A 24923-nucleotide genomic window follows, 5' to 3' on the forward strand; every position below is an offset into this window, starting at 1 on the left:
TGAGTATGGGGAATATGTTAGGTGGGGTTAAGCCGACCTCCTTTTGGTCAATAACACAGATTCTAGGAGAAAAGAAAAAAACTATGTCTAATAGTGAAACCTTGTTCAACCTTTGAAAAACATATAGCAGGGCCAGTGAGGGGGCTAGGCAGATAAAGGTGCTTGCACCTAAACCTCAAACTCTGAAATTAACATGTTGGAAGTAGGGAAGTTGTAACTGTTTTTTGTTTTTGTTTTTTACTCTTTGGGGGCCCACCACCACCCAGTTCCCAAATAAATACACAGAAACATATTCTTACTTATGAATATCCAGCCTTAGCTTGGCTTGCTTCTAGCCATCTCTTTAACTATGTTTTACCTATGGGCTTTTTATCTTTATTCTATATATCTTTCTTACCTTCTTACTCAGTGGCTGGCTGTGTGTGTGTATGGCCCCTGGCATCCTCTTCTCTCTAATCCTTTTCTCGTTCTTTGCTCTTCTCAAGCCTAGATTTCACCTCCTATTTATTCTCTCTGCCTGGCAGCCTGACCTATTTCTCTATCTTGCCTAGTTATTGGTCGTTCAGCTCTTTATTAGACCAATCAGGTGTTTTAGACAGGTAAAGTAATACAGCTTTACAGAGTTAAACAAATGCAGCATAAAAGAACTCAACATTAAATAAATGTTCCACAACAGCCGAGCAGTAGTGATGCACGCCTTTAATCCCAGCACTTGGAAGGCAGAGGCAGGCGGATCTCTGGGAGTTCGAGGCCAGCTTGGGCTACAAGAGCTAGTTCCAAGACAGGCTCCAAATTCTACAGAGAAACCCTGTCTCGAAAAACCAAAAATAAATAAATAAATAAATAAATAAATAAATAAATAAATAAATGTATGTTGCACAGCATAAATGAACATAACACATCTTAAACTAATATTCCATCATCAATTCCCCAAAGTTGTTCTGCGAACTCCACACTTACGCAGACACACACACCATACCTTACAACACCAAATAAATAAATTAATAGGTAAGTGATCAGCCTGGCATAGGTGGTACACGCCTTTAATCCCAGCACTCGGGAGGCAGAGGCAGGCAGATCTCTGTGAATTCGAGGCCAGCTTGGTCTACACAGTGAGATCCAGGACAGTCAGAGCTACACAGAGAGAAACCTTGCTTCAAAAAAACCACCAAAAAAAAATTTTTTGCAAAATTTTTTTAAAGCCTCAATTTCTTAAAAAAAAAAAAAGCACAGAGTACATACAACATGTGAAAAGGAGATGCTACTTAAGGTGTGAATGCACAAGGAAAGCCTTAGCACAACAACAACAACACACACACACACACACATGGCTCTGTAGAGAAGAAGTAGGGGACAGGCAAACCAGAAACTTAACTCTGTTTCATGGACATCAGCTAAAGAATTATTTATAGAAAAGTGAAGCATGAGCAAAGTGCAAAAATATGATCTTTACCAGTTTGTGCAATCAAAGATACCATTCTTACTCATATTAACTGCTAGTGCAAAAAGTTGCTTAATTTGGGGTTATAAGGAGTAAATGAATAAAAACCCCTCCAACTAATGGTAAATCTCAAGTGTACAGGAATCAGGAAATATAAATCTGTCAAAGGAAAGGTGATGCTCGGGACATGTAACTGAGATTCAGTAAACTCAACTTTAAACTATGCCAACATGGGCTAAACGGGTACTGAAACCTGGAAATCAGTACATAGAGTACATCAAAAGATGAGCATAGCCACCTTAACATGCAACTACTTCTGTAAAGAGGCATAAGAAGAAAGCTTCAGTATTTTCAAACTCCACAGGCCAAAGAACTTCTATGAGCACAGCTATTTTCAATCACAGTCTTTTGAAAACTTTATTAATTTTATTAAATATCTTGTTCTTGTAGTAAATCAGTGCTGGCTTGCTGGTCAGTGGCTGGAGGAGATGAATGCAGAGCCCTGATATGCAGCACTCACTAACTTCTATGATGACCCTGACAACCAAGCAACAGCCAGCCCATAAAGTTATGAACAGCAGACTGTTGTTAGAAGTAAGCATCAACCAGTTCCAGAATAAAACTTGAGAAAATGGTATGTTGGAATACTGGCTCAAGGGTCTTTTTCACTGTACCTTTTTATCTCCATTTCTATCTCAAAGTATGTATCAAAGTATGATACATGAAAATTAGCATATTTCTTCCTCCCTTACAGAAACTAGTTGAAGAAAAATACAAGCTACCAGTTCAATAAAGGACCCTGTTAAGACAGTAAGGTGGAGGCAATAAAGGAAGACACCTGACATCCTGCTCTGGCTTCTTCATGCACATCCATGGATGTATATACATGCACACTCCCATGCATGCAACAGAGGAAGGGAGGGGAGTGCAGGTATATCTCACTACAATGCTAAAATTTTTAAACACACAGTTCTTGTGAACAATTTAAAGTCAGTTGTGCTTTAATAAATATTCAATTTTTTACTGTTTCCTTAAAAATTACCTTTTAATATATTTATTATATATTACACATATAATCATGCATTATGCATAAATATTATATATGTGTACATGAGTATATACTAATATGTGATTATATATTATATAAAAGCAACTTATATGTTATACTAAATAACATATATAACATAGTATGATTGATAAATATATATGTTGCTTTTCTCAAGGCTGGGACAAAATACCTAGTAAAAGTTACTAAAGGAGGGGTTTGACTCACACTTGGAGGGTTTGCTCCATCGTGGCCAGCAAAGAGTGCTGACGAAAGCAGCTGTGGCAGCAAGAACATGAGTGGAGCAGCTGGTCCTCAGTCAGGAAGCAGAGAGAGATTAAGGCTAGTGCTCATGTGTCAATCTCTGTGTTCAGTCTGGAACCCCAGCTCATGGATTGATGCCATTACTTTTTAAAGCACACCTCAGTGCTCCCCCTGCTGGGAACAGAAGCACCCATCTCCAGAAAGGTAAATCAATTCTGAGACTTCCTCCTGTCTTTCACAGGAAGAGAACTGCTGTCAACATGAAGGCAACAGCCAAGTGGCCTTAAATCCAAGTACAAGGAGGGCAGTGCACTCTCACGGCCAAACCATCACAAACATGACTTCAGTCATACTGGAAATCAGGAATCTCCCATGATCACCCACTCTCCAGGATCTATTTTCTGCTTCTCTGCACACCATTTCATGCTGTGTGAATGTCTCCCACCTTGTCTCAAGCTAAGGTCAACTGCATTCTAGCATCAACCACTTCTTTCTTGATCACTCTTACCAGGACACAAGTGATCTATTATTTTTTCTAAAACTGTATTTAAAATCCACTTCATTGAGATAGGGTTTATACACAACATACACCTTTAAGCATACAAAACAGAGTTTGTCAAAGTACACAGCTATGAATAACATTCACAAAGTTCCCTGTGTCCCTGTGGAACTACTCTCACCCCTGATGTAAACCCCAGCTAACATGACCTGTTCTCTGTCATTATCCAGCAGTCTAGCCCACAACTAAGTCTCACAAAAATAGCATCCTAGTCTAGCTTAATCCACCTGCTCTCATGCTACTTTGGGGGCATCTTTCATGCTGTTCCAGAAGTGCTTTTATTTTGCTACGGAGCAGTTTCCAAGAGAAAACAATTCTGACTTTAACTCAGAGAAAAGGGTAAAGAAATAGGAACAAGCAGAGGTTCTCCAGTGAAAAGGCAGGGCTAGAATTATTGCCAACTAGCTTCAGTAGCCATCAGTAGAGAAAGGGTTAGCAAAGGAGGATGTGAGATGGTTAACCAGGATGGGTGGGGTGGGGGAGCCCCTACCCTGGGTAAGGGGAATAACTTTTCAAACAACAGCTCAGAAACCTTTATTAAAAAGTTGTTGTTGATGTTTTAGGATTTTATTTTAAAAGATCTATTTTTGTTTTATATGTATGAGTATTTTATCAGTCTATTATATATACCACGAGCATGCCTGGTGCCCTCAAAGGCCAAAAGAGGGTATTAAATCTCCTAGAACTGGAGTTACAGATGGTTGTGAACTGCTAAGTGGGTGTTGGGAACCCAACTCAGGTCCTTTGCAAGAGCAGCAAGAGAGTGTGGACACACAGAGTTGAACTACAGCACTGTTTACAGTGAGAAGAAGCAGAGACGATCTACATGTCTAGTTACAGGATGACCCTGTCTAATTATGAGTATATGTTAAATGACCACTGTGGAATGGACAAATAAATGGCATAAAATCCATCTATGTGTCTTTAACACATGTCTGTGTGTTATGATCTACTTAACTAAAAGTACCAACTAGAATTATTTTTCAAGCCACTAACTTGTACTGGAAAAAGCAAGAGCATTGTTTCCCCCTTATCTATGTTTCTAAGTTCTCTATTAAAACCACCTATCACTCAAGGAGTACACTTCAACTTTTCAAGAGGGGTTGGAGAGGTGGGTCATCAATGAAAAGTTCTCCCAGAGGACCCAAGTTCAGTTCCCAACACTCACATAAGACAGTCCACACTCATCTGGAATTCTAGCTCTGGGGGATCTAATACCTTCTTTTGGCCTCCACAGGTACCTACACATATGTGTCACACATTTACACAACACACACAGATAAATTAAAAACAACTCTTTAAAACCATTTAAGAAGAAAAACTTCATAGAGGACTTGACTGAACTAAAAACCTGTCTGTTCTCCCCTTCCAGGGCTATGAAATCTGTCTCCTTACCTTATCCTCTGTTTGAGGCTCCGAGACCAACTTTAGCACATTCCTACACTGATCCACAAATGAGTTTGCAATCAACTCGGCATGGCGCAAAAATATAGAGATGTCATCCTTTGTCAGCTGCTCATCACCCACTAGCTTGGCAATCATAATGTCTAACAGTGCAACCCTGTAAAATAAAAGAGTTCTGCATCAGTACGTAACACTTAGGCTATATGAGACCAAGAATGACTTCCAGAGGACATTTTAAGAGTTACTTTCATTTTAAAAAATTTTTAACTTTATTTTGATATCTAGCTAGAAAAAAACTTTTATTAATAAAGCTAATTATCAATTGCCTGTTTTTGAAAAAATATTTAGTTTCTTCTATGTGACTTACTAGCAGCAAAAACTATCCAATACACTTTTTATATCCATTACTTTAAAGATTGAAATAATTCAACATTTCAGAAAAGTTGTGAATTTAAGGTTTATGAATACATTCACAAAATAATAGTAGCAAAGTGAAGTAGCTAACACCAATCTATGCATTATACACATTATCACATTTAATCTTTATAATAATAATTTTACATTAAAGATGTGAGTATAAAATATCAAATATCTGTAATTCAGCAAGCCCATTCTCCCATATACATACATATACATCATACATACACATGCATGTGTGCACATATGTATAAATGATTTTGTCTAAGTCACTATCTGACATAACCATTTCTTTTTTGTTTGTTTTGGCGTTTTTTTTTTTTTTTGTTTTGTTTTGACAAGGTTTCTCTGTAGCTTGGGAGCCTGTCCTGGAACTAGCTCTTGTAGACCAGGCTGGCCTCGAACTCACAGAGATTTACCTGCCCCTGCCTTCCGAGTGCTGGGATTAAAGGCAGTTTAATCACCTGACTGACATGACCATTTTTAATTCATTTCTGACCAAACAGGTACATACTCTCTCTTAAAATTATGATATCTGTTGTTGTTTTAAATAATGAACATGCAAAAGACTTAGTGAAATTTTCTATAGCAAAAAAAAAAAAACCTATTTAGTTATATTTAAAGTGACAAGGACAGACTATGGTTGTTAAAGTCACATATATGCAACCCTGAAAAGTTTTTAATGAGGACCAAGAATAAAGGTAAGAGGGGGAAAGAGTGTTTTATGAGCATTCTAGAGCAAGAAATAAAATATATGAAATTTAAATTCAAAGACTGGCATCTCTACCAAGTTTTCAATTTAGATTTGAACTTCTCCAAAAGTGTGATCTGTTGAATACTATATGCTACAAAGGCTGAAAATGGTATTACCCAGAACAACATGCTAACCAAGTAGAGGCAATAAATGCTGCTGACAAACCTCCTCTGCACTTTAATAAATTAAGCAGAATCACGGCTGGAGTATAACCTCAGTAAGCATTACAAGAGTCTCACTCAGATCCCTAACCTGGAAAACACAATGCCCAAGTCACAGCTGAATATGAAATATCCCCACAGACAGCTTGCTCCAATACTGAGGGGACGTAAAGGAACCTTTATCCAGTAACTGATGGAAAGAGAGGCAGAGAACTGCAGCAGAGCTCTGGACTGAGCTCCCAAAGTCCAGTTGAAGAGTGGGAGGAGTAAGAATATGAGCAAAGAGGTTCAGCTCACCAACTCCAGCTGGACTGGGAAGGAACAAGCATAGGACCAAACTAGACCCTCTGAATGTGGTTGACAGTTGCATGACTGGGGTAGACTGAGGGGCCACTGGCAGTGGCACAGGATTTATCCCTACTGCATGTGCTGGCTTTTTGGAATCCTATTCTCTTTGGATGTATATCTTGCTCAGCCTGGATATGGTGGGAAGGGCCTTGGACCTTCCACAAAGCAATGTGCCTTGCCCTCTCGGAGGATTGGATGGGGTGGGGTGGGAGGATGTGTGGAAGGAGTGGGAGAAGGAGGAGTGGGAGGAGGGAAGGGAGTGGGGACTTGGATTGATTTTTTTAAAATCTAATAAATTAAAAAAAATTACTTGAGCCAGGACATGCTGAGGATGGTGGCTGTTATCCCAGCATTTCGAAGACTGACAGGGCAGGAGGAGCCCTAGAAGTTCAAGGTTCCACCTAGGTAAGTCCTCAGAGACAATGTATTAAAAAAGATAAAAAGGCTTCCATATTACACTTCAATTGTAAGAGGCCCCCAGACCTTAGCACAACTGACTCCATGATGGAAGTACCATTCAAGCCATAAAACTCAGCACAAAAACAGTATTACGCGCCAAAATGAAAACAGAGACCTAATGCATCGATTTCCACAGTTCTGGGAGCATCTAAAAAAATGTACTAACCTTAGTCTTTGGCTTCTGTAGTTCCACTTCTGGCTAACTGTTCTTGTTAACTGATGTATGTCAACTTAGGACATAGCTTTTGTGCTTAAAAGCTCACCTTAAGAAAGGCTTGGGGCTACACTGGGATCCCAAACACCCGGTGTTGTCACTGACCAGCTCCAGCTAATGAAGATTTTCTATTGGCTAAAAAGAGAAAAGAAAAGAAAAGAAAAGAAAAGAAAAGAAAAGAAAAGAAAAGAAAAGAAAAATCCCCACACAATTCACACAGTGACACCTCAAAACAGGACTGGGGAAACAATTTAATGTGTATACGGGCATTTGCTATGAAAGCAAGAGAAGCTGAGCTTTAATTCCTAACACCCACATAAAACCTAGCGATGGCCTTGTATGCCCATAGCCCCAAGGTGGGGGATGGGAGAAGCAGAGATAAGCAGATCTTGGGAGCCTGCTGGATAGCCAAAAATCATAAACTTCATGTTCAGTGAAAGACCCTACCTATGAATAAATGAATGGATGGATGGATGAATAGAAAGAAGCTGGAAAGTAATAGAGTAAGACACCCCAAAGTGCACACATATGCACGAGTGCACAGGCATGTTCTCACACACTTATACAAACACCATTCTACCACATAGTCTTGGTCCCTAGACAGTAATGTTATTTTAGGAGATGGGAGAATTTTAGGAGATGGGCCTGGCTGGAGGAAGTAGATCAGTGAAGGCATGCCTTTGAAGGCCCATCAAGAAGTGAGCCACTGGGCTGGAGAGATGGCTCAGTGGTTAAGAGCATTGCCTGCTCTTCCAAAGGTCCTGAGTTCAATTCCCAGCAACCACATGGTGGCTCACAACCATCTGTAATGAGGTCTGGTGCCCTCTTCTGGCCTGCAGGCATACAGACAGACAGAATATTGTATGCATAATAAATAAATAAAATATTAAAAAAAAAAAAAAAAGAAGTGAGCCACTTTACTCCTCAACATGCTCCCAAGCCTCACAGTGGCCCAGAAGGTAAACTACAGGCTCAAACCTCTAAAACTGTGAGCCAGAACAAACCTTACCTTCATCAGGCATTTGTCTTTGTATTCTCAGTGTTTGTCTAACCACTGCTTTCCAGAGATACAATTAGGAGAAAAGCCACAGCCTCCAAAGGAGAGGGAGCTATGGTTGCAGCGCAGTACTAACCATAGAAGCCATAAGCAGAAATGGAAATTCATAGCTGAGCATAGGGGCACATGCTTTGCAATCTTAGTCTCTAATGCCAGGTTTTGAGAGGCCAATGCAATCTGAGACCAGCTTAGGCAACATTGTAACAAAGGCACATTCCCCCCACATTTACTGACTACTAACTACGCAAACACTGAGACCTTAATATATCATCTATTTAGGTAGTTATCATAATTCCATCAAGTGACTATTACTATCCCTTTGCATAGATGAAACAGGGCTCTAAAAAGGTTAAATAAGTGAGCCAACCAAATAGCACCTGCCCTTTGTTCCTGTGCTACATACATACATTAGAACCTGCGCACTGTACACATTACCTCTAAAGAGCAGCCTTTTCTACTAACAATTACACGGGCTCAGCAAGAACAGGGACCAGAAAGTGCATAATATTGGCTCTCATTATACTGAATCATACCAAACAAACTGATTACATGTGTATTAAAAATTCCTTCACAAAATAATCTGCTCCCAATGGACTGTCAGCCCCTAGGTAAAGGAGTGAAACCCATAACAATGACAAGAAAGCACAGATGAAGTGAGGACTTTCACATAAGCACAGTTATTGGCTATACCACTCCACTAGGCAGGGAGTGTGCTCACAGTTCACCATCATGCCCCAGGAGCCACCAGCAGATACTTAGCACAGTGCTTGTTTTATTAACTGATCCACAAACATATTTTAAAATGTGGGCAATCTAATATTCTAACGCAGAGGGGCTGGAGACACAGTCCGACACCTCAAAGGATTCTTCTATGTCCCTCTGGTGCTCTCACGTGTGGCTCCTTATCTGACTCACAGAATCTGGGAACATTCTGAATAACACATTGTCTCCTTCATTCTCCTAAGGATTCTCCATGCACAGGAGATAAACCTGCTGAGAAAAACTCTTATTTTAGTCCTACTGACCTGCCAAAGAAAACTTCTATAGAATATACTCTATCTTCCCCAGAAAGAGGCAAAGGGTACCAAGCTTCCACTTCACCCAGAACCCAAGACCCTCACAGCTGCTTCTCCTCAACATGGACCTCTCCATCTCAGCATGGGCAAAAACAACAATATACACAGCTGCCCTTCAATGGCTGCAGTCAATCACCATAAAGGGCTCACTCCCAAGTTAGCCTGAGAATCCAGATTCCACAGCACTGTGAATACAGAGGGATTCCGACTAATAATTGCTTCTCTCGGATTTGCAGCGACATCATCAGAGCAGTTCATACTTTATCTCACACTCACCAATAAGACATAATCCCCACAGGCAGGTTAATTCTCTGGTGTATTCATCAGGATGTAAGAAATATTTGTTGGTTGGGCTATATGATGTAACTAAGTGGCAGAGCATTTGCCAAATCACACATGAAACTCTAGGTTTGACCCCTAGGACTATAAAATATATAATAAAAATGTATTGGTTGAGACAAAAATTTTTGTTGCTAAAACAAAGTCCAATCCTGTCCTTTCTGCCCAGTGCTCTCTCACACTGTTCTCTCATAAGCATCTTTTTTATTTCAACCAAAACAAAGTATTTTACTGTTCCCCAAACACATACAAAAACTACCACAGGCAGTCAGAATTCACTTACTGAAATGATTCAAGTAACAAAAATTTGCTTTTAGCCCTAATTGGTGGTAAAAATGTTTGTAATTCTTTCATTTGTAGAAAGTAGTACAACTTCCTACATTTAGGCCATATTTTAATACTACATGGTTATATATATTGAAAACATGTGTTAGTACAGATAAATTATATCCATGTTCACATGTGCAATTCTGAGGGCATGAAAAACACAAGTACAAATCCTGGGCCAGAATACTTCTGATTGCTCTGTTTTGAAAAACAAAACTTACTATAGCTAACAATGTGGCTAGGGCCATACTGCCACTCAAGAGACAAACCACCAGACATACCTCCAGTACAGCCTAAGCCAGTATGAAGACTTCTCTCAGGAGTCTGGTAGACACTCATCATTCATTTCTGGAGCTAGCAGGCAATAACTGATCATGATGTCTAAACTATTCTCTGGATGCCATCAATGTCAGAGACACACAGCACCACATCTATAAAACCAGCTTGCTCTCTTCTTTAAAGAGACATGACCTGCATGTCCCTGTCCTCTGTGCTATGGTGTTTGAAGGCTTCATGCATACACAGAGTATCATTTTACCATCCTGACTTCAGTGGCAGGAAACATACTACTTGGATTACCCTCTACTACCTACTAGGTCAATGTGAATAGGCCTTGTAAATGTTCTTCCTCTCTAATAAAGGCACACTATTTTATGTGAATTAATTACCAGAAAATTGTAAGCCAACAATATATATTCAAAATAATCAAACTAGTTATATGAACAAGTAAGCACATCCTAAACATACAACTATAATGTGTACTTGAATAAACTATTATTATAAAATTTTGTCCTTAAAAGTTTTGTTTATATTTCTTCAAAATGCAGTATTTTGTTTTATTTTTTATTTTTTGGATTTTTCGAGACAGGGTTTCTCAGTAGCTTTTGGTTCCTGTCCTGGAACTAGCTCTTGTAGACCAGGCTGGCCTTGAACTCACAGAGATCCTCCTGCCTTTGCCTCCCAGTGCTGGGATTAAAGGCATGCGCCACCACTGCCCAGCCCATGCAGTAAATGGCATCAAACTGAATTCAATAACCCTAAAAATCACTGCCTGTTGTGGCTGTGCTGTGATGTTAAGCAAGCAATGTAAAACCAGCACTGCACAGACACATGTACTTGGAGGCCTTTGCCAATGAGAAACCACACAGCTTTCAGTCCAGACTACAGGACACTATATGAAATGCTAAAGAATCAAAACCACCCAGGCTTGGGGTTACCTTTCCTGATCGCTGAGTTTGGAATACATAGCTTCCACCAACTCCGGGCTTTTCAGAAAGTGGTCTGAAATAATCAAGAACCTACAGGGAAAAGCAAGGGAAATTTGGTTACTACATACAGTAAAGCATGCATGTCCTTACCTATCTTTATAAACACATCTCACATAAAAGGAAAGCCTTTCACTTCATTGAACTTTTTTACTATAGTCTTTTAAAAATATTTGTATACATATGGTCATTTTGCCTGTATGTATGTACTTGCTGCATACATGTGGTACACCTACATGTATGCCTAAGACAGAAGCCAGAAGAGGGTGATGTATCCTCTGGAACTGGAGTTACAGACTGTGTGTGGTAAGCCACATCATGGGTGTTGTGGACTGAATCCAGGTCCTCTGTAAGAGCAACAAGCACTCTTAACCCCTGAGCCATCTCTAAAGCCCTAACTTTACTGTGATTTTCTGTTTTAGGAGGTTCACAAATTATTTTTTTTTTGGTAGTAACAAGGTGGGGGTTATCCTTGAAGTATTATTTTCTCCAATTTTCCATGTGAAATTTTATGAAAATAATTCAGTTGGTTCAAATAGAAAGCAAATCTACTTCAGCTTTTATCCAAGCTTTTCACTACGAACAGGAACATGAAATTTAGCTACAATTTCAGATCTAGACAGAAAACATAACACACGATTTTAGTCAGAAGCTGTAAGACAAGGCAGAAAAATGAACATGTCATATTGTTATTTAAAGATATGCCGACAATGCAGTGATGAATCCTGGCTTGATTTTCCGCTCTTTGAGAGTACTCAAGTTACCAAGAAAACATCCACGTTGTCAAGCACTGTGCTCATCTGGACAGAGAGAGGACTATGGAAGCCTGAGGCAAAGATTATAAGCATATTTCTTCAAAGTACCTCTGTGACATCTAAAAAGATTGAATCCCATTATTAGTTCTCAATTTTATCTAAGAGAAGGTACCAGTAAGACCTATGGAATATGATGTTTATAAATACTGTTATAGTAATAAAGGTTGACTATAAAGTAGCAAATCCACTAATACACAATTTACTCTCTCATTAACAAATGCCATTGAGTGTGATAATCAAATAACACACACCAATTACCACCACACTGCCCTCTATCTAAACATAAAACTCAGCACTGGTAGAAGCTCAGCAACTACTACCTACACAAAGCCCTGTGCCCCCACACCACTATCTCTGGAAAAAAATCTAAACAAGTATTCTATTTTTTCTACAGATCGTTAAAATTGCCAATCACTACTTAGATTTAAGTATTTCTAACAATAATGAATAACAATTTAAAATGTCAATAGTATTCATATTAATTTAGGCAGCTTATCAAATGGAGTAAGCACTTCAAGCTAGGTTCACAAATAAAACTGGAATCCCAAAGCCCATTCATACATAATTTGGTTATTTGGAAATCAAAACTTTTCTCATGAGAACATCTGTTAAAAACACAATATTCAACTAAACATGGTAGTGTGCCTATGATTCTAGAACAAGGGAGGCTTATGCAGAGAGACTGCCAAGTTCAAGGCCAGCCCAGACAACACAGCAAGATTATCCTCCCATGACACCTACTACCCAAAAAAACACAATATTGCAAGTACTGTACCAGCAACTAGAAAATAAATTTGACTTCCCCAAATACTCCCCAAAAGCAGAGAAAAAGCCACAACTGCCAGACGACCCAGCTGTTTCACTTCTGGGCATATTAGCCAGCAAATGCCATACCTTGCTATAGAGATATTTGCACATCTATGTTTATTTATTGCTGCTTTATTCAGTATAGCAAAGAATTGGAATCAACCTAATTGTTCACTGAGAAATTAATAATGAATATTAAACACATGCACACACTCACACAAATACTATTCAACTCTAAAGAAAAATGTAATTAAAAAATTATAGGAAATGGATGGATTTAGAATGTATTATATTACTCTAAGTCACACAATCTCAAAAATGGAAAAAAATGCATTTTCTCCCGGATGCAGAATCTAAACAAAAACATATGTAAACAAGTGTACATGTGGGTACAGTATAACATATAGAAAAGACAACAAGAAAGAATAAATATTGGTGGATAAAGAAGTGAATGTAGGTGATGGACACAAGTTATGAGAAGATATTTTTTTAAAAAGCTAATTGTTTTTCTAGTTCTAATTTATCATAGATGTTTGGGATTTGGTGGGGAGGGGTAAGTGGATAAAAACATATCCAAAGATGAATGTATAAAATCTGGTGTGAAGCTCCACAGACTCAGAATAGCTATTCTAAATATGAAGAAGTTCATTGAGAAGAGTACCGGGGGGCGGGGGTTGGTTTTTCAAGACAGGGTTTCTCTGGCTGTCCGGAACTCACTTTGTAGATCAGGTTGGCCTCAAACACACACACCTGCCTCTGCCTCTTGATTATTGGGATTAAAGATATGCATTGCCACCACCACCAGACTGTGTGATGGTTTTTATTTGCAAAATTTTTATAAGTTTATGAAAAAAACTTTAAGTACAGAAAAAGACAGTATCCAACTACTCAAACCAAATGCAATGCCAAAGACTTTCTCACCTACACTTTTGTGTTACTCCAGGATATCCAAACAGATCTAGAGTTATTATTATAGTCTTACATCTTTCCTTTTCTAAGACTAATGAAAAAAAAATGAGACGATAATAAAACCTCATGCTGCTGGGCGATGGTGGCACATGCCTTTAATCCCAGCACTCGGGAGGCAGAGGCAGGTGGATCTCTGTGAGTTCAAGACCAGCCTGGTCTACAGAGCTAGTTCCAGGACAGGCTCCAAAGCCACAGAGAAACCCTGTCTCGAAAAACCAAAAATAAAAAATAAAAAAATAATAATAAAAAATTAAAAAAAAACACCTCATGCTCTTTATCAGTCATCTGCACATCCAACCAAAGGAAAGAGGGCAGAAAGGGGTCTTCTCCAATTCCCAGGAACCTGTTTAGACTTAACAGTAAAGTAATTTCTGGAGGCCTCTGTGTAGTTCCAGCCAAATGCAGCCCACAAGCAGTTACCAGTTGAGGCCTACGTCCTGGGTGCTCCCGTCCACTTGGTAACCACTGAGTTTCTGAGGTACTCTCAAGGATATTTTGTATCTGCCCATTATGAGCTTGGTTCTTTATTCCAAGCTGCTAAGATACAGCCCCAGATACCTATCAGTACCTACCAAATAAAACAGAACTTTGCTACAAGTTGGCTCTAAGTAAGATGACTCTGAGTACTCATGCTGAATGACTGCAAATGTTACATGTGCATACTGAGAGGTGTTTCCCAAGTAAAACATGTAAGATTTTCATGGGATAGCAGCTGTATATGGTAATTCAAATAAAAATGACATCCAAAAAAGTAAATCATTTTAAATTTAGATAAAACTTCAACAATAATATTTAAGAGGTTCAAACTGGAAAGGTTTATACTTTACCCAATGCTCACTACCAGAAGATCACCTAGGTCCTGATCACACTGCCCATTGTTAGGAATAAATTCACAAAGAAGCTTATATTAATAGGAAAGAACTACTAAAATGTGAAAAATAAAAAATAAAATGCAGACAACAAAATTTTTGATGAGTTTTACAATGAAAACCAGGTCAATTTGTTAAGAGATAATGTAATAATTGCAAATATAAACATCACATGATGATGTAACAGCTATAAACATAGATACTACATGATTAGTAATAACTATAAACACAGACACTACATGTATACACTTCACAAGCCTGAAAACAAATACAGCAAAGAACTGAAAAGAAACTGGAGTAGTGGCACACCTGTGGCCTCAGCACCCGAGAGGGTGAGGCACAAGAATTGTTAGTTCAAGGACAGCTAAGGATAAAAGATAAAACCCTGCTCCAAAAGAAACTGGATTGCTGAAAGACTCTAACAAAACTAGCAGAGCACACTCATCTTAAATGCACACAGAACATTCTCTATGATGATGATATAGTGGGCCATAAACATAAACAACCTCAAGAATTTTAAAAAGAATGAAATTATACAAAAGGTGTTCACTCCCAGTGAAATAAAAATTAAAAATAAATAACAAGACAAAATTTAGGAAAAATACATGGAAACAAGTCTCCTAAACAACCAATGGATACAAGAAAAAAATTATAAGATAATTAAAATATAACTTGAAATAAATAAAACTGAAAGCACAATACAGCAGGATTCACAGATTACTAAACAACTCTTATAAGGAAATTGATGGTTGTAAATACTTAGACCCCATGTCAATAATCTAACTGCCTTTCTATCCTAAAAAGTAATAAAAAGACAAAATCCACACCAAGGAGCAGGACAACTACAACAAAGGTTACAACAGAAAGAGAACAAGAACTAGAAGTCAAACAGAAGGGTGAGTGAGGTGGCTCAGCACGCAAAGGCTCTTCCTAAGCAAGCCTGACAATCTGAGTTCAATTTCTGGAACCTACATAAAGGCAGAAAGAGAAACTCAATCCACAGCATTGTCCTCTGAGCTCCACAAATACACTATGCCAGCTGCCCATCCCATCACCCCCAACCCAATAATACATTTCTGTAAAAAAGAACTACAGATTCATTAAAAAAAAAAATCCTACCTGTTTTTAAAACTAAAATGATGGTCCTAATATTAATTAACATGGAAATGCAAGAGAACTAAAGTAGCCTCTTCTCCCCACCACACACACAAATCTTGATAAAGATTTAGAAGGTCTCACATTTTCAGATGTCAAAATTTATGTTTATCAAGAGCATGTACTACTGGGATTAAAAGAGAAATTAAACTGATTAAACAATTAAACAAACAAAAAAACCTGACCAGAGGTTTGTGAGCAATAAAATATCAGCATTTATATCCTCAGAGTATAGGAAAACTGGCTGGATTCATTTAGTAAAGTATTTGCAGCTCCAGTTCAACTGGGTTCAAGCCCCAGCATCCATGGAAAGGTATGAAGAAAGAAAGAAAGAAAGAAAGAAAGAAAGAAAGAAAGAAAGAAAGAAAGAAAGAAAGAAAGAAAGAAAGAAAGAGGGGGGAGGGAGGGAGGGAGGGAGGGAGGGAGGGAGGGAGGGAGGGAGGNGAGAGAGAGAGAGAGAGAGAGAGAGAGAGAGAGAGAGAGAGAGAGAGAGAGAAAGAAAGAAAGAAAGAAAGAAAGAAAGAAAGAAAGAAAGAAAGGTAAAGTGTGTGGGATGTGCACTTGTAATCCCAACACTGGGAAGACAGAAACAAGGCACACTCCTAGGGGCTTGATGGCCAGTCGGCCTCGTCTAAGTTCCCCTACATCCCAGTGGGGAACCCAAACAAGGTGACACATCCTGAAGACACCAAGCAAGGCTGACTACTGATCATACACAGAATATAGGAACACTGCATAGCCCTGAATTGCCTGTGTCCTCCTGCATAGGCCACACAGGCCAAAGCTTGAATGTAGCTAATCTGAGTCTTGCTGATACCTTGTATTGAATCTAGAATAAGAGAAGATAAGGAGCTCTTTCCTAAGACAGGATACTGTAAGAGATTCTAAAGGATATTGTAGGGTCCTTTCTGCACAGCTCTCTCACAATATAAAAGCAGTTCATGCCTCTAAGTAACACACTGTCTGAAGCTACAAGTGGCTGTTCTATCTAGACTGGAAAATCACCCAACACCTTGACCTGTGTATTTCTGATACTGAATCCCAAAAGAAAGGACAAAGGACATAGGATTGAAAAAGTACTGCAGCAGATACTTCTGCAAACTTATCTACTATCCTTGTTTGTTTCTGATCTGTGATAGAATACTAACCAAAACAGTGTGGAGAAGGAAACGGTTTATGCAGTTTACAGGTTATATCCCACCAACAAAGCAAGCCAGGGCAATAGCTGAAGGCAGGAACTGGAGCAGAGACCATGGAGGAACACTGATGGCTGGCTTGGTCAATTATCTTTCTTATACAGTTTAGGCCCACCTGCCCAAGGATAGCTCCAACGACAGACTGAGCCCTTTACTTCATCAATTAGCCATCAACAAAACATGCTGCAGATAGGCCCACAGAGGCAACTCTTCAGTTGAGAGTCCTTCTTTCCAAGTATGTCTATGTTTGTGTCAAACCTACAAAAACAAACCAGTACACCTACAGGCGCTGGTAGCACATGCCTTTAATCTCAGCACTTGGGAGACAGAGGCATGTGGATCTCTGTGAGTTTGAGGCCAGCTTAGACTACAGAGTTAATTTCAGAAGAGCCAGGCCTATGCAGAGAAACCCTGCCTTGAAAAACCAAAAAGAAAAAAGAAAAGAAAATGGAAGAAGTTGAAGTGATCCCAAAAAGAATAAGCTCCTAGAAATCTATGCTAAATAACATCAACTCAAAAAAAAAAAAGTCTTAAAAGCAACCAAAGAGAAATCAAACATTTTGTTTACAGAAATAATGGGAAAAGCAACAAGCGTCTCATTTACATAATGCCCACAAGACACATGCCAACTCGTGATCTTTAATAAACCATCTGCTAAAGGTCACAGTGGTCTTTAAACAAGCTGAGGCATTTGTACCATGTTCATTCAGACACCAAAACTGGCCTTCCCTCTCCTTACCACCTTTAGAAACTCCTGTTTGGGGCTGGAGAAATGGCTCAGAGGTTAGGAGCATTAACTGCTCTTCAAGAGGTCCTGAATTCAATTCCCCGCAACCAAATGGTTGCGTACAACCATCTATACTGACATATGATGCCCTCTTCTGGCATGCATGGAAACATACAGATAGAACACTGTGTGTGTGTGTGTGTGTGTGTGTGTGTGTGTGTGTGTGTGTGTGTGTGTGTGTATGTTTTGAAACAGGGTTTCGCAGTAGCTATGGAACCAGTCCTAGAACTTGCTCTGTAGACCAGGCTGGCCTCAAACTCACAGAGATCCACCTGCCTTTGCCTCCGAGTGCTGGGATTAAAGGCATGTTGTGAGGAGCGCGGGGCCCTTTGTTCCATCCTGCTCAGTTCAGCTAGCTTAACCCCCGAAATAACCACACAGAAATTTTATTAATTAAATTACTGCCTGGCCCATTATATCTAGCCTCTTCTTAGCCAACTCTCACATCTTGATCTAACCCATTTCTATTTATCTGTGTTCACCAAAGGTCATAGCTTACTGGGAAAGATTCTAACCAGCGTCCGTCTTGTGCAGGAGAACCATGGCGTCTGCCTGTCTGTCCTTCTTCCCAGCATTCTGTTCTGTCTTCCCCACCTATTTAAGCTCCGTCCTATCAAAAGGCCAAGGCAGTTTCTTTATTCAACCAATGAAAGCAACACAAATACAGAAGAACCTCCTACACCAAAGGCGTATGCCACCACCGCCCAGCTAATAAATACATCTAGAAAGAAAGAAAGAAAGAAAGAAAGAAAGAAAGAAAGAAAGAAAGAAAGAAAGAAAGAAAAGAATAGAATCTCCTACTCAAGGGTAAGCCCAGGCTTTACCTTTTTCACAACCTCAAAAGAACTATCATACCTCAAGTTTTTACTTAAAACTACAAAGGGGTTGAGACTGTAGCTCAGTGGGAGAGCTCATCTACATGAACTCAACTAATCTACACCACAAAAAAGTAAGTAAATGAATAAATTAATAGCTGGAATAAGCCAGATGTGAAAGTCACAATCTCAGCTCCTGAGAGGCTGAAGCAGGGGATCAAATCTTCAAGGCCAGCCTAGAAAACAAGCAGGCCCTGTCACAATATACTACCAAAACCTCTATAAGGAAAAGATCTGTTAGGGTGGCCTCAAACAAATTTCCAGCAAGATACTTACGGCCATTCTGACTCTGGATGCTTTTGGTGAGCTTCTATGACGTTAATTGCAATATTGAGGTTTTCTTCCAGGTCTTTCATTCTTTCAGGATTAAGAGATGTGAACAAAATCATTGAACAGTAGGCAACAATCTTTTTGTCTGGATGATTTAAGCAAGACCTGACAAACAAAGAAATGAGACTCTTAGTCCAATTATCAAACCAGTAAAATAAGAGTATAATATAAACAATAGTAATCCTTAGCAAATTTAATATATATTGGGATTTTTAGGATATAATAAATATGTATAGTGCTGTGAAACAAAGCATATCTTTGACTATAAAAACAGTAAATACAACAGTAAGATACAATAAAGTAGGACTGGAGAGATGATTCAGTGACTAAAAGCACCAATTGTTCTTGCAAAAGATACAAGTCTGGCTCCTAGCACCTACCCCTGGAGGCTCACAACTGCTTGTAACTCTGGCTCCAAGGGATTCAACTCTGGCTCCAAGAGACCCAACACTCTTTTGACTGAGGGCAACTTTATTTATACACTCTACCAACACACAAACATGTATGCACATATATAATTACAAATAAAATAAATCTCAAAAAAGACAATAAAAAATTGCATGTGTCTTAGGACTCAGAACTGAAAAGAAAGTAACATTTAAATATAGAAAAAAAATTAGAATGATTATTCCTTAGTCCTATTAGCTACAAGAACTTAGTGAAATCACTTATTGTCAGTTATATCATGGCTCATCCTAAAATTTGATTTTTGTCCCCACTTAAACTTCACAGCTCAGGCATGGATCGGCATGCTATTAATGGCAGTATTCAAGAGGTGGAGGCAAGTGGATCTCCTGAGAATTACAAGACCTAGCCCTGTTAACATAGCAGGTTTTAGGCCAGGTAGCCAGAGATACAAAGTGACACCTTGTCTTTAAAAAAAAAAAAAAAAAAAAAAAAAAAAAGATATGTAGACCAATGAGATTGCATAGCCAATAAGGGAGCTTGCTACCAAACAGGATAACCTGACTTCAAGCTCTAGAACCCATGCAAAAGTGAAAAGGAAAGAACCGACAACCAACTCCTCAAAGTTGTCTCAGGCTTCCACATAATTGCCATAGCACAAACACATGTATATGCACACAATTAATAGAAAATGTTAAAAAAAAAACTGTAAAATAATTCATATGAATTTATGTAGCTTGAGTTTCATTCTTTACATCTACAGTTAATTATTATTAGTGGTAAAGATAATAGATACCTATAAATATTTATTAATCGATATATATCTATGAACACACACTTCAGGCATTTGAGAAATGCACTCTGAGCTATAACTAAATAAGAGTTCATCTGATAACCATAACTTATGTACAAGCCCAGAAAACAAGCACAACCAGAGTGGGAAGCTCAGACCTTACACAGCAGCACTTGGCGTCACAGTGCAGCTGCACCCTTGACTATTGACAATCAACAGAAACTTCACCTGTCTATAGGACTTAGAACAACAGAAATAATCACACCCAGCTTAAAGCACTTCTGTAATAGCTGCTGTCCTGCTACCCACACTGCTCACACTAGAAACTTGGCCTCTATAACCACTACACGGTGTCCCTCTACTGCCTATCCACTTCTGTCACCAATTTACATTTTACTGTGATGGTCAACTAATTACGAATTAATAGAGCTAGCGTTTTAAAGTAATACATAACATGAACCAATTCAAGATCCAATATAAATAACCAGACTGGTTATAGTTCTTACAGCAGCCATCAGACTGGTCAACCACATTTATAGTAATAAATAAGCTCAGTACCCATCTCTTAACCCTGACAAAGGGAACTGAATTCTCTTCTTCTCCTAGTGACAGATTACCATATTACTCAGATCGAACAACAGAATGGCTACCCCCACTTCTCACAGTCAAAGTCATCTCTCACTGATGAGCACATGTTATCCGAACGTTGTAATTCTCCATTGCTACCAAAAATAGTATTGGGCCGTGTGTGTGCACAACAGTAAAAAATAAAGGATTAACTCACTGCCCATATTTTAATGTCTTTTGTTTATAAGGGTTTTTTTTTTCTGTATCAATTTCAGGGTCCTTAATGAAGTTACTACTTTCCTCATGATCTTTATTTCCTAAGATAAATCGGCATGTTCCCAGGGCCACCCATCTTGGCACAGAGCTCAGTGAGTATCAGATATGTGTATTATGGAACCACCACACAAACCAAGGTACAGAACACTGGCAGGGTCCAGGAGTCTCCTTTATACCCTCTCTTAGCTAACACCTACCTGCTGACAGCCACAAAGAATAAAGAATATGTACTATCCTGAATTCTATTACTACACTATGGCCTTGTTTTTCTTGCTTGTGAACTTCATACATAAAAATGAAATTATATCCATAATCTTTTCAGGAGTCAGTCAAAAACAACAACAAAAATCAAAAATCTTGACATCATACTCACATAAAGAGCTCTGGGAAAGCATGGACCCAAACAATGGCCTGGGAATCTTCATTCCGGGAGGCAATGTTGCCTAAAAACTGCAGGCCACAACGAAAAGCTAGAAATATAGAAAAGTAAAAACTGAAGATAACAGACTCAACACAAGGAATAAATACATCTTAGTAACAAATATTTCCCATGTTGTTACATAGGAGAGTAAAAAAGAGAAAGGAAGGAGGGATGGAGGGAGGGAGGTAGAGAAGAAAGAGAGAGAGGAGGGAATTAGAGAGAGGAGAAAAATTGATTGGTTATCTGAAATTCCCACTGCACAATGAAATTCTGAGCATGACATTAATATACCTCGTCAAAACAATGCTGTAAAATTAACTTCCTAAAGATTACAAACTCAAATATAATTATATGAAATATCATTTGAATAATGCTCCAATTAAAAGCTCACTACAAATTAGGTATGTCTGCACATGTATTCAAGGCACTCCAGATGCTGAAACAGGAGGATCATGCTAACAAAAGACATGCCAAGACCAGTCCAATAAAACTCTCAGAACAAAACACAGCTATATTTAAGAATGAATTTTAAAACATACCTAGAACATAAGGTTATAGAAACACTGCAAGAGTTTGCAGTATATACATACATATACAGCTAAAGTAGAAATACAAACTACTAAGTATCTCCATTCAGGGTCTTCCTTTAACCTAAACTAGGTAGAAACAAAAAGTTGACAGAGCACATCAGAATTAATGGCCAAGCATGGTGACAAATACTCCTTTTCAAAAGAAGTCCAAGGCATTTGCAATCACCATTTATAATTACCAGAGAACAAAAATACCACTGCCAGCAAGACAAAAGACCCAAAGGCTAAAAAGGAACAAATTAAACTATTACATTCCACAGCAGCAATGAAATGCTAATGTATGTAGATTATTTTAAATGTGTAAATTGTCTACACTCTTGAGAAAGTGTATTTATTTGTAAGGCTTTTTTATAATAAAGTTTACAAATTTTAAAAAGAGCTTACAAAAGCTGCTTCACCAAAGTCAATCATATATACGATATATATATATATATATATATATTTCTACAAGCAGGCAGAAAACAACCAAGCATAATGACACTGGGCTAAGGGACACAAACAGTGATATATAAGACCTTAGGCTCCAGTCTCAAACTCCAGTAAGAGAGGATGGCATGGGAACAGGACAAGAACGCCATTATAAAAGTACCAAGATATAGGGCTGGAGAGATGAGTAGTTATGAGCATTGGCTGCTCTTGCAGAGGACCCAGGGTTCTTAGCATCCACGTGGCAGCTCACAGCCAACTGTGGACCTAGTTTCAGGGGCTTGGACCTCCTCTTCTAACTTCCACAGGGTACACAGCATACATGCAGGCAAAATCATCATATACATAAACAAATCTAAAAAGAAAATGATGTTAATGTGCAAAGATCTACCATCTTGTGTCAGTAATATGCATAGTGATAAATTTCCAAAATTGGTGGAACTATATTTTCAACTGAACACTGTAAATATATGAAAAGCAGTTAAAGACCTTTGATTAACCATACAAATGCAGCATACTTCTGAAACTTAGAAATAAACTATACACAATAAGGCAAGTCAAGTTTTAACTGAATGTATAATGAGGGAAATAAGAGCTGTTTTTCAAGTCTAAATTTGTAAAATTCTTCATGAGCTCTCATTCACTAATAGAAAGTATAATTATTTCCCAAGCTCACTTACTTGTCAGCATGAATAGCAATTCTAAATAAAGCAATTTTTATTGAAAAAAAAAAAAAAAGAAAATGATGTTAAGTGCCAAGATACAAGTGGCAGTGGTGAGCACACTACCAACGAGGAAACTACAAAATAAGACAGAGGCATTAAAGCAGAACTAAGGAAGGGAAGAACTATCATAGGTCCAGAGTTATGTGGTTGAGTTTCTATCTAGAGATTAAATGTAACTGTCAGTCTAGATCCAAGTAGTCAAGTACACACACACACACACACACACACACACACACACACGTATGTGTCATTCCACATCCTGGAGGTCGTACATATTTGTAGGAAGTTTAATAAAACCATTTTAAAACTTATATGAAGACATTAAGGGCTTTTAATACCTATGTCATTGGTGAAGAGTAAAAAGAAGATCTGCGTTCAGTCTCCAGCTAGTTCAGCTAATGAAGGTACCACCACAGGGTGGAACTGAGATAGGAACAGAGACCCAATGAGTGATGGCACGGGTATCAGCAGCAAACTGTAGATAACCAATGGTCTATACAAGAATTAGAAGTAGGGTGCCTGGATGTCAGCACAGAAAACCTGACAATGCCATACTTCCTCACACAAGACAGAAAGTTCCATCCCAACCCCTCACCTGATTATGAAGTGTCAAAATCAAGAAGTTTTAAAAATTGGAGAGTCTTTGAATCCATTGGAAAAGATAGTAATAAATGTCAAAACTAAGTAACTTTTTCTCAGAAGATTCCATGGAAAACAGAAATATTGCCACAGAATAGGAAAATATATGAAATACACAACTACTTTTAGACTCACAGTATATTCAAAGAGCTCTTATATACCATTTTTTTTCTCAAGACAGGGTCTCACTATGTAGCTCTGGCTGACCTAGAACTTACTATGTAGACCAAATTGAACTTGAACTCAAAGAGATCTACCTGCCTCTGCCCTCCTGAGTGCTGGGATTAAAGGCATATGCCACGGAACTTGGTTATTCACCATTATAAAAAGAGAGATATCAGCCAAAAGAAAAACAGACCAAAAAAATGTTTTGTGAAAAAAAAAAGTGGTATGGTCTAAAACGGGTACACAGGGATGAAAAAGAACTCAATACCATGAGCAAACCAGGACGCTTACTCCACACCCACTAGACTGGCACAATTTACACAATTAGACACAGCATGTGGTGAGGGTATAGGAGCCAAAGGTTCCAGAGTCCATGAGCATTAACAATAGGACACAGTCAAAACAGACTTAAGTAGATACCCCCAGTTCTTGATTTTGCCTCCCAGCTCCAAATAAAACTTTATGTTCTATGAAAATAAAGGTGTCAGACCCTCGGACATTTCTGCTAACAGCACTGTCACCACGATTTCCTCCTCCTAGGGACCTCCTCCTATGCTCTGTTCTAGGGAGCAGTTTCTCCAGGCCCAGTTCCCACAAAGCATGGCATCAGCAGTGCTAATAGCCAGAACCCAAAATCTGAATTAGTTAACATAACAAAGAAACTGAACACCAAATTCCTGTTTATACCAACAGATAAAAATACTTAAAAAAGAAAAAATTTAAAACTCAAACGTTTCTCACAGCCTGTTCACAGAATTACATTATTTCCGGTCTACTTTCCCGAGTTTTTAAAAATTAGTCTATAATAAATGCTTATTGAGTGTTTATAATATAAAATACCTACCTTTGTTCAGGTAAGTCACAATTTTAAGAGATACTAATATGTCTACTAACACTTCCCAAGGGTGGACTTCCACCATGCTCAACAGCACTACCTCTCAGTACCTGCTCTGCAATGAGCCAAGGAGCCAGGAATACAACCA

General features: G+C 38.6%; 1 protein-coding gene across 1 annotated transcript in view; it reads right to left on the reverse strand.

Annotated features, from left to right (window-relative positions):
• Atxn10 (ataxin 10) overlaps window positions 1-24923 on the reverse strand; it is a 138977-nt gene that overhangs the window by 83951 nt on the left and 30103 nt on the right. The window contains exons 4-7 of the mRNA XM_050129442.1: window positions 21348-21444; window positions 18880-19038; window positions 11083-11163; window positions 4705-4870 (exon numbers count right to left, since the gene is read on the reverse strand). Of these exons, the coding sequence (XP_049985399.1) occupies window positions 4705-4870; window positions 11083-11163; window positions 18880-19038; window positions 21348-21444 (503 nt within the window). The remainder of the gene's footprint in view (window positions 1-4704; window positions 4871-11082; window positions 11164-18879; window positions 19039-21347; window positions 21445-24923) is intronic.

The sequence above is a fragment of the Alexandromys fortis genome, unplaced genomic scaffold (assembly GCF_014885135.2).
Source record: "Alexandromys fortis isolate MF-2015 unplaced genomic scaffold, M_Fortis_MF-2015_v1.1 scaffold_28, whole genome shotgun sequence".
NCBI classification, from domain to species: domain Eukaryota; kingdom Metazoa; phylum Chordata; class Mammalia; order Rodentia; family Cricetidae; genus Alexandromys; species Alexandromys fortis.